The sequence below is a fragment of the Chlamydotis macqueenii genome, chromosome 1 (genome assembly GCF_036417535.1).
Source record: "Chlamydotis macqueenii isolate bChlMac1 chromosome 1, bChlMac1.mat, whole genome shotgun sequence".
In the NCBI taxonomy this organism is placed as follows: Eukaryota; Metazoa; Chordata; class Aves; order Otidiformes; family Otididae; genus Chlamydotis; species Chlamydotis macqueenii.
The window spans coordinates 31,722,548-31,737,849 of record NC_141556.1 but is presented as its reverse complement, the minus strand read 5'-3'; the positions used below and the strand labels follow the sequence as shown (position 1 = coordinate 31,737,849).

At 43.9% G+C, this 15,302-nt stretch overlaps 1 protein-coding gene across 1 annotated transcript in view; it reads right to left on the bottom strand.

The window, feature by feature from the left end:
* Positions 1–14,915, bottom strand: part of PDZRN4 (PDZ domain containing ring finger 4) — a 248,803-nt gene extending 233,888 nt beyond the window's left edge. The window contains exons 1-3 of the mRNA XM_086740010.1: positions 14,253–14,915; positions 11,637–11,723; positions 7,685–7,789 (exon numbers count right to left, since the gene is read on the bottom strand). Coding sequence (XP_086596136.1) covers positions 7,685–7,789; positions 11,637–11,723; positions 14,253–14,915 — 855 coding nt within the window. The remainder of the gene's footprint in view (positions 1–7,684; positions 7,790–11,636; positions 11,724–14,252) is intronic.
* Between the last annotated feature and the right edge of the window lie 387 nt (positions 14,916–15,302).

The window sequence follows — 15,302 nt, the reverse complement described above, 5'->3', positions numbered from 1 at the left end:
TCTTCCACAGGTTAACCAGAATCCTTCCTACCTAACAGCACCACTGACTTGCCAATTTAGCTACTGCCCCACTCTGCAGATACAGTACAGCTACCACTGTTCTGCTCCAGTTCTGTTTCATTTTACTTCCCTATCAGAGTTCACGGCAGTGCGTATAGATGATTCTATTCCACAATTCAGTTACCCCTATTCCTACATCCCCTCCATTTCTCCCACACTGCCTGTTTATACGCAAGCACTGGAAAACACTCCTGTGGAGACATAAGGTTGGTGCTTTGTACTCTCTAATTGCAAAGCTCACTTTCCCCTGTTTTTCTTCTTCCTTGCATACTCTCCTTTACTCTTCCCCTTCTGCACCTACAGTGATCCAGCTGCTGTAGAGATCCACCACAGTCAGAGCAAAACAGAAATAACTCACTGGAGGGAGGGGGTTCTGCACACTCATGTGCATGCAAGATCCCAAACCCTCTTCTATCATTCCTAACCTAAGTCACCTAGAAAAAGACCCAACATGGTAGAGGTAGCACAAAAATCCATTTTAAGAGATAATTTTCACCACTTTCACTTTGCTTGCTGTCTTGGCTCCAGCATGAAGCTAGGTCACATTTCAGAAATACTCCCACACAGCTCCTTCTGCCACATCTGCCTTGTGCCATGTTCTAGCCAGCCGTGTATCTCCTCTGCTTACTGGGAGCCCCTTGCAGAGGAGCATCCAAGCACATACAAGCTGAAGAGACTTGCTGAAAAGGATGATACTGCCTTCTCTCTCGAATACACCAATTCTGCAGATAAACTAGCTGGAGAGTTCACCTGGTGGTCATATTCCAACCACGTTTGGCATTTCCATATTTTTTTAGATAAAAGCACTGTGAGCACATGTATTTCCACAAAAACAACATAGCATTATATTTGCACACATGCCTGGTTTGTCTGTGAGAACAAGCCCAAAAGAACACAGCTGGGAAACCCTCTTACAGGCGTGCACCTCTCTAGAGCTGAGTCCACAGCAAGTTCTCAGCAGACAGAAACTTCTCAGTTTATGACTCAGATAAAAAAAAAAAAAAAAAAAAATCACCTCTTAAAACACAAAGCATTTGAGAATTTTTTCATGATGCTGTTTTACACAAGTATCAAAATAATATTTTGCCTTTTTATGAACTTAAGACCCCATTCAATCAACTAAGGGATCAAATACTTAATTTCTGATCACAAGATCTGAAGTCATTATTCAGTATTCCCCTATTAACACTAAGTTTTTCACTTCTTAAATATTGTTTTATTTCTCCCTTTTCTTTAGGATAGAAAGTATTCTGTGAAGTCTTATTAAGATTTGCAAGAAAACATTATATATAGAAGTGTAATTATTTCAGTAGTCCCTTCTCTAACACATTTCACCACCAAAAAAAACCCAGAAATCTTAGGTCACATAAACAAATGTCTCAAGTTCTCTTTTTAAAATACAGACAGTAAATTGCTGGATTTTTAAGCGCTTTTTAGAAGGAACATAACCTGTTTTCTTAAACACATTTGCATTTTAGTTCAGTGAATGGAGAGGATTGCAGACACCTCTAAAGACCTATAGCGAGTCCAGCCAAATTCAGGCTCTGATATTTGGGAACTCAGGCAACAAAGTACAAAATTCAGGCATTCCAGGATGCCCAAGGTGAGACATCAGCTTCTAGCACAGACAGGACATTGAACACCAAGTTCCTCCACCTACATGAGATCTGGTCTGCACAGCTTTCTAGGAGTGGGCATCAGCAGCAGTAACCACCTTTCAGATAACAGAGCAGCTAGAGCAAAGATCAGGAGGAGGAAAACCCCAGCTACTGGTATTTATTCAGTCAGAGAATCTCATCTTTCGTATCTAGGAAAGCATCCTAGGTGGAGGATATCCTGGCTAACAGCATTTGCCACCTTCCCTCTCAAAGTCAAGACACCATGAAGTCATAAATGCAAGTATAATTCAAGGAAGTGTCACATAAGATGCAAAACTGTGCAAGAAAAAGGGAAACTCTCACGCATTGGTGTCAGTGCTCACCTAGAAAAGGGTAGGACCAGTGTTCCAGATACAGCTCCCTGGAACCAACATGTACTTCACAGCAGGTTATCACTGGATAATCCTGACTCTCAAACACCTGCTGGCACCTAGCTCTAGATGAAGAAGATGGGTGGAGGCTAGTCTCACACAGGATAGCCTCTACCCTAGTAATGAGGGCAATTACCTGGACAGGAAAGCTCAGTCCTTTGCAGGTAGGGCAGAGACCACAACCTAGACCTCTCACTTCTTGGAGAAGCACTCCATGACTTTATGGTAAGTAAAAAAGTCAATGAGGGCAGTAGCTCCTATTCAAATGAACTTATGTACAAACCTGGTCACACCTGACTTTTTTAAATGCTTCTTCAGACAGATTAAAGAATTCAGGTGTCCAAAAACCTGTATCTCAACAGGTGAGGGAGAAGTGAAAAGAGGCTACAGACATCTATAAGCCTATGGTATAACCAATTCATTATGCCAAGGACCTTTCAGACTAATTAGGAGCTATCTAACGAATGCAGGTGCCAGACCTGTTTACCTGCAACGTAACAGTATGAATTTATTAAGGATTTAAGGGAACTTAATATACCCAAGGCCACTTTGGGCATATTTAGATACACTGAAATCCACATCACTGAAATTAGCTATATAAAAGTTTCCTCAGCTACCACCCAGATCTTACTGGCCACATCATGTGCAGCTTTGGTTGAAAGTCATCCCAGATCTTCCACTTCTGATCCCAGCAAGACAGTTTTTAAGCTCGCTACTTCTACAGACATAATCTGACAGTGGAGATTCTTAGCCAAATAAACATGACGAGTATCAAAGATTTGCTTGAGCAACATAGTGAGTGTAATGACAGAAACATGCAGAAGATAAAACATCACAAGGCTGACACATAGCACAGTCAGCAGTCTGGCAATAGTTAAAAAAAGTTTCTGTGTAGGCGCTTTGCAGATGTAAGTTACTTTTGCCAGGATAAGCCTCAAGACATCATCTTTATTGAAACTGGCTTTGCTGACATGCGCTTGAAAGCCATTGTGTGTGTACTCTCCAAAAAAAGTGAAAAGAACAAAGGAAAACATGGAGTAAGGGATGAAGCCTTATTTATGATATACTTATGGCGCTCGGGCTGCATAAACAAAATACACAGTCATGATACATGTGTATCCATCTCATTTTTCAAAAAGACTTAAAGATCTCAGACTAAAAATGAAAATGTTTTTCTTTCCCCTCTTCTCCATCATGCCTGCTTCTTAGCCATCAGATTAATGAGAATCAACTGACTAAAATGTGAAAGGGCCAATATTCTCATTTAACTTGAGAGTAAAAGAACAGAAGCCTTTGCCTTGCAGTATGAGGAACAGAAAAACACTTGAGCCTTCCAGATGGTGATGTGCTCACAGTTCCTCATATGAATATTTTGGTCTTTGGCCTAAGCCCCTTTTACTCGCACACAAGGTTTTTCACTGCTGTTTTGCTATTTGGCAAACCTACTACGGAAGGTTCAGCTGTGACTATAGGGCTTTGTCTCTTAGGCAATGTGAATTAACAGTAGCTCTTTTTCCTCAAGTTGATGAAATACTACTCCTTTTAAGAAAAAAAAAAAAAAATTAGGAATTCCATCTGGATTGCAAACTCTGTCCTGTTCATGTATTTTATATACAACACTGAAGTGAAAAGATAAAATCAGCATATCCCACTTTATAATACAATGGTATTTTGCAAGACAATGTGACTTACAGAATGAAAGGGAACTTGAGAAAATCACTGTTTTTTGCTAAAGTTGAGCTTAAAACTAGAGGAGATGACATAACAATTTCTGTAAAATTTAATATTATACAAAGAAAAAATAACCTAAAACATAAGTATAAAGGACTAGTTCTGAACGGCTTGTTAACTAGGCATTAACTAGTGTACCTGGAGCTCTGGCCAATGTGGTGCCATTGCTATGTGAAGCTAAACTAACTGCAAACTGAGAGAGTAAAATTTTCCTCCATACAGAAAGAACCAGTTCCAGTGTTACTGCTCTGCACTATAAATAAGTATTAAAAAAACCCAGCAGGTAAAACACTTTTGTGTATCAGCTACATTGCCAAGGCTCATAGCTGTTTTATACCGCCTTGACGAGGCATTAGCAAAGATGAGTGGTGAACGTATTCAGTAGGAAAGATTTGCATGAAGTGAGGGGGAGATGAAATGATGCATAGCTATGTAACTGTGAACAATTCTAAACATACTTTTTGTTTTCTCCCAGCAGCAACCAGATTTCTTTGAACCAGCACAGGCTGATAGACCGCCCTGTGCATGGCTTTCTGCTTCTCTCCTCCCCTCGGGATTCACAGGCGGGGTGGAAAAGAAGACAAAGAACCAAAGTTAGAGGTCTGGTGACTTTATATCCAAGACTTCTGTGTTGGGAGTCAGAGATATCAATGCTGCATCTAGTTTTATGAGGTGCTTTTTATAGCATATGATCAGTGTTTAGTCCTGGAACACATCCTGAACTGTGTTAGTTTAGGGAGCTAGATTTTTGGGATAAAAACTGTTGAATGCAGCAGAAGACTGTGACATCTGGAGAAACCTGCTACATTGAAGTAATTAATGAGGAAGGGTTTCTCCTTGATGAAAAAACAATGATCATTTTTGGCTTGTAATAAGATTCCCAAAAGTCCACATCGCCAAAATGCTACTTGTGCACATCACTGTCCCAGGCCAGCTTTACACTGCATAAACAAATCTGTTCTCACAGAGGAGTTAACCTTGAACAAAGAGGGTAAAGCTGTGCCTGAAATCCTCAGCAGAAGAGTGAAAAGGATCAGTGAGGGTCCTGTGACTATACCCTGTGAAGATCTGCAGCCCCTTGATGCAGGGTACCTGGGGCTGTCACCCCTCACCTCTCCCTATCACCCTCACTCACCACCACCTTGCCAGCTCACAGCCATCTGCTTCAGCTTTCAGATCCTCAAGCACAAAAGATGCTCACCTGAGGGTAAAGCCCAAATAAACACCAACATTTTTCAGATTAAAATGTTGAAGAGGCTCTATGGCCCATATTCTGGGCACACTGACCTCAAAACCCTCCAAGAACTCAAGTCATTTGCGTGTCATTTTTACACTGAGAATAAATAAAAGAAAGCTGATTTCTCCCCTTGGCACTCTTTCAAATACCTTAACAATTATTTGGCAAAGTTGCTGCCATAGATAATGACGTATATAAAATGAAAAGGCAGCACTGCCTATGTCTGCCAGGCTTGGCTCACAATTCCAGCTGCCAATGCCATAGGACTGTGAAATCCATTTGCTGCACTAGGTTACCCAGGCGATGGTCATCTGAAACAACTCACTGCAGTCAACCCCGTGCAGTTAACATTTGTTAAACATCTGATAAAGCACTGAAACAAATTACCTCCTTTATTTAGCAACACGCCTTGAGAACAGATTTTCTCCTGATTTAATGGGATAGTTCTGTCCATTATCCCATTAGTTACGCATTGCTAGAAACACCCCGGGCATCACATTGCCAAACAACTAACTGAAGCCATTAAAGGCTGCTTCTAACAACATTGGTTCCTTCTGCTCTTGATTATTGAAAAATGGTCTCAGAAAATATCACCCATCAGATCACCAAGTGAATGAAGAGCAAGCAATATAAGAAGTCCCACTTCGTATGAGCTTTTCACCAAAGTTGATATGCTGTGTATTTGCCAACATTTTTGAAACAGTTACACCATCTGACTTATTTCCTCACAGCATAAGCTTTCATATTGATCCTTCACAACAAAGCGCAGCAATGCTGGCAGGGCATCCTGGCATCGATAGCTATGTATGGGCAAGGAAAAACTCAGCCTTTTGACTCCAGCTGCTTCCTATATCTGGCACAGAGGAATAATCACTTATTTACATTTCATTTAGAAAGTCTTAATGTCTCCATTTCTCCTCTTTTTAGTTTAGTCTAACAAATTTTGAAACATTGAAACATTTAGTAGAATATCTGACCCTGAATATTTTTAAATGCATGCCCGAATACATTATATACAAACCTGTTGTATATTAATATGGTGGAAATGGAGCTCCATTCAGAGCTGCATGAATACATACGCTACACCGGACCTACAGTTTCACATACAACTGAAATCTATACATCCTCAGTAGCAATTTAAATATCAGTATGACTTTATGCAGCCAGAATTTTTCAACAAATAAAAATCAAGCATCAATTATGGTGGCATTTTGAGAAATGACCTCATGTTTAATAAATGCTGGTTTGTGACTTTATTCCTCCTTCCCACAAAACCATTCCATTTTGTGTTAAAAAGCAAGGCACTATAAAAGAACAATAAAATAAAGCAGGAAGTGTTGAGTAAATGCATAAAACTCCATAGCAGGTCAGTCTGTAGAAAATACAATGTTGTAAGTGAAACAGTTATGTCAGAAGAAAATAGAATTTTTCCACAAAAAAAAAATTAGATGTGAAAGCTTTTTGTATATCTTGGGGAGATAAGAGTTATGTTGCAAGTTCAGTTCTGCTCAGCCAATTTGATTTCTACTAGAGATGCATGTATCTGCCAGCTAAGAGCATGAGTTTTATTTCTCCAAGAAAATACATTAATTTGGTTTACACATTCTGCTTTAGGCTCGCAACATTAAGAGCCATGCCAGCATTCAAACACTCCTGGCTTACGTTTCGAGTCCTTAACAGCAACACAATGCAAGAAGCCAGAAGCAGCACGCTGCATTTCTCTCCCAATCCACTTGTTTCACGTGTCTTTGTTCAAAACCTCATCCAACTGGCAAGTTCACACCATGCTTCTAAGCCTCCTCTAAACCCAAGGCTGGAGTGATGTATCCTGAAGAGACCCAGCAGCTACTGGCACGTGCTGTCATTCAGAGAGCTGTGTTAGACCTGCAATGTGAAACGCCATTTTGACAGCACCCTAAGGAGCCCATTTCACTGACTGTTTGAAACTGTTTCGAGACCTCTTGGAGGTCTAATTACAGTTACACATGCAGGCTAGGCAGCAATGTATTCTTCAGACCGAGTTACTGATTTGTTTATTATTATTTTATGGGAAAAAAAACTGCATACAGCACAGGAATAAACTTTAAAATTTCCATGCCAGCATATTACCAGACTGGGAAACAGCTATATTGGTCCTGGTGAGAACAACAGATGATCCACTTCTGATGATACAGCAGAAAGTACTTTCTTTAATTGCTTAAGAAGTTTCACAGCACTGCTTAACAGTACAGCCTCTCTGCAGTGTCCCAGAGTCACAACAGTAATACCCCCTACGCAGGGCAAAACCAATTTCATTAAACCTGTGAATTGCCATGGAGTTGTTTGCCTTCTTTCTGAAGTTAATGAAAAGAAATACAGAATGCCTCTCTTGCTATTTCAGTGTCTACACCTTTGCCTTGCTTAAATCAGCTTAATCCCAAGACCAATACATTTATTAGTTGTTGGAAAAATCCATCATCCATCTTCACATCTGAGAAAAGTTCGAGCAGTTCAGCGTACAAGAATCATGTTTAGACACAGCAAAAGAGGAAAATTACAACATCCTTTGTGTAAAACCATCAAATCCTTGATTAATCTGATAATATAACAGACTAATCCACTGGTGTGTTGGGTTTTTTTTTCCTTACCTCAATAATCTTGTCATGAATTCGCAGGCCTTCTGCTTTGTCTGCAGGTCCATTTTCCAAAATCTTTGACACATAAATTCCCTCAGCAGATTCCTCCTGATTGTTCTGTACCAGGCGATAGTAAAGTTGCATAAAGGGCCACATTAGTACAAGAAATGAGACGGTATTAAAATCAGCAGCAATGAGAAACGTAAATCCACCTGAAATATGCAGCTTGCTTTCCTAGCTAGGAATTAAGCTCCTTGGGAATTTTTTTTTAACTTGCTTAATGCAAACTAGTGATTAACCAAAAGGATAGAATTAATGAACTATTCTAGCATTTTTTATAAGATTATCCATTTACTTCTGGTTATTTTAGTCTAAACGAGACACGGGGTGCAACAGGAATCAGATCCCAGCTGAAATATTTGAAGCAGACGTCAAACTTCACAGCAGACAATGACTAGTACATAAATGCACAGAGAAATACATTCATGAAAATGGATGCACAAGTGTTTCTCCTGGGAAAGAAAGGGCTCCTGCAGCACTGCTGCTTGTAAACTCTTTTTTTTTCTGCACTGAAAATAAAGCCCCAAGGAACAAAGTGGCATTAGTTAGCTGGCATGTAACAGTGATGGGATTTGGTTGGAATTGGTTAACCTCATAAATCCTATTCACATGGGAGATTGAGAAGTTGTTCAACTGTGAAATCCATACAGATCAGCTGTGAACAAAATGAGAACCTGCTTCCAAGTTGATCTCTACACGTTGCTAAGTACATCAAGGTCAAATTTAAAGCAGGTAAGTTATCTACCACGGCTGATATACCTGACGTTGTTGAACATGCTAAAATTACTTCATCGCACGATAGTTTAAAATCATTATTATTAAAGAAATAATTACAGGCAGACACTGCCTGTATTTTTAAGTGTTCACAGAAATAATAACCTAGATAGCAATAAATGAAGGAATCTTATTCCAGATGATTTATGCTTTGGATAGCATTTTATATGATGCTTTTTTTCCTTCTGTAAGCGGTGAATCTCTGACCAACAACATGATTCATATATGTACAGGCTTCCTATACACTCATGGGAAAAATGTTTTAGAATTTTTTCTATTTAGAAAATGATAAAGCCATAACAAAAAAATGGAGCTACTGTAAAACATGCTGTACAGCATGTGGCCATTGGCCCATGGAGACTTAATCCAAGTAGATTTCAAGTTAACAAATAGCTGTTCAACACAATGTCAGACTACAATTTCATAAACTCCTTTTTTTTTTTCCTTTTGTCACAGAGACTCGTAGGTGTCAGGTAAGAAGCAAAAGGGAAACATTAACAGTTTCAGCAGTGTTTTGAAATGATGAACAAACAGACCTCCACTGAGTTCCCATGTAAGCAGTGAGAAATTAAACCCTGATAAAAGAAGCCTAATAGCCATTAATGAAAATGCAGGCAGGACAGAGTTTGTTTTTTTCCTTAAGAAAAAAAAAACAAACGCCAGATTACACTGTCTTCACTCACATAAAATTGTAATTTTTTCCATAAGAAATTTCACTGGCTTTTTCAAGAGTAATGAATGGCCAGGTAAGGAAAAGGATATTTCAGTCTTGCTTGTGGTCCACGTTGGCAGCACATGCTGGTATCCACCAGTCCTGCCAGGAAAATGCAGCACACAGCATATCGAGCTCTGGCCCATAAGCTGCGCAGCAGGGGATGGAGGGGAGCTACAGAGATGATGGGTTTACCCAATCTTTAGCTGAGTCTGTGGGTAACTGCAGGAGCCCCAGGCCGTGCCCGCAGCGCACGCCTTCCTCCAGCCTGGCTTTGCCGTGGTGTCCTTGGGTGGGACAACCGCCACAGCCTGCTCTGCAGGACAGTCCTCCCGGCCAGCCAGAGCTGGGGCCCAGGACAAAAGTGGGGATCAAAGCAGCCTTGCTCCATTAGAATAATGAATCACCTCCCAGAAACACACACTTATGTGAAATGAGTCCTTTCCTGACAAAATAAAAGACAAGTTGTGGTGAGTCGTTCCTTTCCTCTCTGCCTCCCTCCACGTAGAAGGTGAACAGGGGGAAGCCTATTATGGACTGAAACGAAACACAGTGAACACAAAGTACGTATGTACGCTGCTGAGGTCACCAAGAGTTACCTGCTTTCCAATGGGGAAAACCTGCACTATACTTATAAAACACAAATAACATGCGGTGAAGAAACACATTCCCATGCAGGCGACACCACTGTTTTGCTCTTCTGCTGCAATCCAGGGACACGTCTTCCCTGAACAACCTGAATGTACTTTCTGAAGCCTTCATGAACTTTTTGTCTTGTTAACCAAACAGCTGTTGTTCCAGTTTTTAAGTATGTAAGTCAACTCAGTCCTTTTTTCCTGGTATATCCTTTGGCTCCAGATATGTTGAGCAAGACCTTATACTGCTATCTGGGAACTGCCAATCAAGCATCTGGGGCATTCACATTTATCACAATGAGAACAAAACAAAACAGGATTTCCAAATTAAACTTCAAAGACTCAAAAACCCCTGAGACCCAGCTCTGCCTCACAGCTCCACCAACTTCTCCATCTCCAAACTATTAGCCTTAATGGAAGATCATGACCATTTCCTTATCTCAAGTCGGCAGTTATCTCCACGAACAGTGCTGTGAACCTTCATATATTTATTATTTACTCCTTAAACTTCCAGAATATTCACTCAAAAAGCCTAACTGTAATGTAAAAAACTCTTCCTGTATGCACTGTCAGCATACTGGAAGTACTTCAGAAAAGCTCAGCTTCCCAAGAAAGCTGAACACCATGCTCTCTTTTCCCTGCAGTTTTCCTACAGCTGTAAGTAACAGAAGTCACACTGCAATCCAAACTAAAGATTGTCTGGACTTGGTTACTGGTACACTCAAAATATGGATATAATCAAAGCGTGTGTATTTTATCTCATAGCCATCTGTTGTCTCATCCTTCCTCTAGAAAATCTAAGAAACCCTTGCTTTGGGTTTACAGCACCAACATTTGATAACTGCTAGTCTTCATATTTACCCACAGGGAACAATAATTCTGCAGGGCAAACAGTGAACTTCTTACGGTAACGGGAACAGACTCTTTGGCACTGCTAAATATAGCATTAGAACAGAAGATTGCCAAGCTAATATACAGGGTCCCATTCCCCTCTTCAATGACAGTTAGAGGTTACAACTCTCCCACTTAACAAGAACCTGATCAGTGCATAATTATTACCAAGCCTTTTTAATCAACGATTAATTTTCCAGTTTAACAGGTTTCTTTACCCTTCACATGTAATGACAGTCCTGATTAATGCTTTTGGAAGGATAAAGTAAAAAAAAAAAAAAAAGCATATTCTCATGCATATTCTAGGGGGTTTAGTGATCCTTATGCATATTCTATGGTTTCCAATGAACTTTCTAAACCTAAACTGATGACACTAGACTGATTTAACACACAAGATCGATGAAAACTCTTTTTCAGTTCACAAAGAAAGAAAAATTGAAAGCAGGCATATGAGATCAGGACATGTGCTTAAACTATCTGCCGTAGAGAAGCAAATTTTCATCTTTCCTTAAAACAAAAAAAAAAAGTAAGCTGTTTCCAAAAATTCCAATGGCTTAATCCTGCAACAATGACTCTTCTAAGTAGTCCCAGAGATTTCCATTGAACAGTTTGCATGAATACATATTACTCACATGGAAACTGAGTGGAGATCAGTCTACAGTTTTAAAGCAAAAGCAATGGGAACACCTTTCCTGAAAATGAGAATAATCCAATTCTCACAAGATTATGTCTTCTCAACAATTATTCCAATCACACCTGCTAATATACAGTTCTTCTGTCTATGGAGATGATTCCATACCTACTGCCACCCAAAGTAACTCTTTTATTACTAGCAGCGTAGACAGTAACAGAAAGTACAGCCAAAATAACCTACCATTACTTTTCTCATTACCTGATTGGGTCGTCCTCCTATAATATTGAATCCCAAAGTATCATTTTCTCGGTGTAGCATGATCGTTAATGGTTTGGGTTCTCCTCCCTAAGAAGCAAGAGATGAAATATTGTTAAAGAATACAGTGTCAAAAAGAAGATCTCAGATGAAAGCACTAACGTACAAAAGATTCAAAAGATTTTTAGCTGGAGAACACGTAAGATAAGGCTTAAAGGAAAATTAGGCTGAAAAGATAACAAAAGACTTTGCACTGGGAAAAAAAAAAAAAACAACAAAGGAAAAGTCACATGCCGCTGAAAAGTAAAGGTAACACCTGATTATCTTCAGTGCTAAGCAGAAAAAAGTGCAGGCTTTTGATGGGAGGAACGCTCAGCACCACTGGAAGTAAGTCAGAGCTCCAAAAGTCTCAAAAAAAAACCAACTCAACCCCATGTGTGTCATTGTTTCAGATATTAAACATACAGGTTAAAATACACAACATTGTAATTTTCAGACCCCAAGGCCCTATCAGTACACAGCCCACAGGAACTTTCAGGGAAAATACACAGAGAAAATAAAACCCATCTCTTCATCTCAACCTTTCACTTCTCTCCCAAAAAGAAAGAATTCAACACCATGTCTGTAAAAATGTAGGTTTTTTCCTAAACAAGGTTTAAAACATAAAGCAAACATTCAAAAACAGTGATGGAGTCAAAGTTTAAAATTAAAAGGAGAAAGAAACCTTTTCCTTCAGTGGAACAGGTAAATAATATTTAAAAAAAAAAAAAAAAGAGGGGAAAAAAAAACCCTTCCAGGCCTTAGCACAACAAGTCAGGTTATTTTACCTTCTTCACATATGATAATAGTTACATTTCAGGAGCCATATTCCCCACAAAAAAAAACTATATTAATCCACACAAGTCATGTGTTTGTGTTTGCCAGTCTCTATAAATTATCTGATTAACATAAATTTGACACCTAAATAAGTCATAACTTTCTAAACACTCAAAAGCCAACACTTAACGCTGAGGCCCATATTTTATTAACTGTGACACTGACATGTTTTATTGCCGCATGACACATTTGATTTTAATGAAGTACACTTTTACTTTCTTGATAGTTTTTCTTCCCATTGCCTGTTTTATTCATCACCCTGGCCTCATCCACAGTAGAGCTTTCTGGATGGCAGCACATGCAGCAACGCCTCCTGGCACTGCTCAGGAAAGGCAGAGATGCTCAGTGCCTGCCCAGGAGGAGCGATGCCCCCATGCCTCCCTGCCACCTCCTCACTGAAAGTCCAAATCTCTCTCTCTTCCCTTCCGCAGCCACTGCTTTTCCCACACACCCCATACTCCCTAATGATCGCTGCTGTCCCCCTCCATATGACCTTATCCCATCTGCCAAGAGATGAAGTGGATGTATGAGCACACCTCCTGGAGCCAGCAACCCAAACCTCATGGATTAGCTAGCCAAAGGGAATCAGAAGAAAAAGCAAAAAAGATTAAACAGTCAAGTCTCCCAACACAAGGTTTCTCAATGCCACCAAGACCCATGTTTCTAGGCAGGCAGGTGTCCTGTGGGCAGCATCCCCTTCCCCATTCCCCATGCAGCCATCAGATGCCCAGCACATCACATTGCTTCAGGAGTGAGTTTGGCTGCTCAGATCTCTTCCACTTTGAATTTTGCTTCCCAAGGGTCTGCAAAGATTCAGCTAAAAAAAAAAACAAACTCTGCACTAAAACACCCCTCCCCACGGCTGCAACTAGCAGCGCCAAAGCCTGCACAGCAATTTTCCAGCCAGGAGTTAATGCTGGAAAAAAAACCCAACTCCCTGACAGCGAGTTAAGCCAGCTCGCCAGGACCCTTGAACGCTTTAGTTCAGCTTAAAGGAAGCCAGTCCCTATCTGAGCCATGTCATCAGACCCGAGAGGAGAGCGAAGCCCTGCACCAGTCTTTGCTATCAACAGCACCAACTGGTTACTCCACTCTGCCAAACGACAGACTTTGCTGTCCTTTCACCATCACTTCCCAAGTTTACAGTAATTTTATGCTTCAGTTTTTGAAGACAACTTCTCGGCTGCTCAAACAAAAGTCAAAATCCAGCTCCGTGCCCCTGAGCTGTCCCAGCTGGAGCAAACTGAGCAGCAAGAGCAGCCAGGTCCCTGGCAGACAGGGAGGGGGAGCCGCTGATGCGGACACTCTGCCGCGGGGAACCGGGACCCGTTTACCGGCTGCCAGCCGAAGAGAGAAACCGTCTCCCCTCCCGCCCGCTTCCCATCCCCTCCGGCCCGGCCACCGCCGCTACCTGGGCATATCCCAGGTTTTCGGCCGGGGAACGCGAAGGTGCTTGGCCCCCCTCGGGGCTGGTAGCTCCATCGTCCCGGGGGCGGTGACGGACGGCCAGAAGCGGCTCGCACCTGCCAGGGGATGCGGGGCAGGGAGGGGGGTCGGGAAGGGTCCTGGCGCGGATTTGGGGTCGGGGGCGGGAGGTGAGTGCCGGTCCCCCAGAGACACCGCTCGCACCGTCGCTTCGGCCGCTCGGGCAAAGAGAAAGCGGGCCCGGGGAGAGCAAGTCTGAAGGGGAGGGGACAGGGCGGGGGGCTCGCTGCCCTGCGGGTCCCTTGCAGCCGCACTCACCTTGCTGGGCTGGCCGCCCGCCAGGTCGCGGGTGATGCTGCTGATGTGGCTCATGTACCGGCCGAACTTCGCCTGGTACCGCCGCGCCGTCAGCTGCACCTCGCTCTGCAGCGCCGACAGCTGCGCCAGCAGCGACTTCTCCCTCCGGCTCCACCGCAGGGCCTCCCTCCGCACCTCGCCGCCCGGCTCCGGGCTGCCGCCGCCCCGCAGCGCCCGCAAGCACCGGTGCCCGCCGCCCGCCCGCGACCGCGGGGCCTCCCCTGGCGTCGCGGAGCCGCCCCCCGAGCGGCCGGGGGGAGACCGTCCCGGCGGCTCCGGCTCGGCGGGACCGGGCGGCGGCGGCCCGTAGCGGCACGCCGCGAGGTGGGCGGGCAGCTCCCGCAGCCGCACGGTGCGGCCGCAGCCCCGCGGGCTGTAGTCGCACTTGACCTCCAGCTTCTGGACGAGGCTGCGGAGGGGGAGGACGGGGCGCAGCTCGGCGACGGCCAGCGGTCGGCAGCGCAGCGGGCACCGCCGCCTCCGCGCCGCCCAGGGCAGCAGGCAGCCGGCGCAGAAGACGTGCCCGCACGGTGTGGACAGCGGCTCCTCCAGCACCCGCCCGCACAGCTTGCACTGCAGCTCCGCCGCCACCGGCGCCGCGAAGCGCGACGGGTCGAAGCCCATGGCGCGGCCGGGGACCGCGAAACTTTTCGGCGCCGCAGCCCCGGCCCGGCGCTGGAGCCGCTCCCGACGGCGAGGGGCGGGCGGAGGAGCGGGGCCGCGCCGGGGGAGGCGGGCGGCTGCGGTTCCCAGCGGCGCCCCCCCCCCGCCCTCCCGCACTGACTCCCTCTCCCCTGCGCCACCGCCCCACGCCCGGCCCCAGCACCACCCCCGCCTTCCCGGGGCGCTCTGGTTGCGCGGGGACCGGTTGCCGCCGTCCCACCCCGCGGTGCGGGCGCTGTCCCGGCCGCCCAGCCGTGCCCCCGGCGGGTCGGGGAGGGAGGTGACAGCCTGCAGAGCCGCGCTCAGGCTCTCCTGCGGTAAATAACGCCCGCCTCTGAGTGTGCGTGT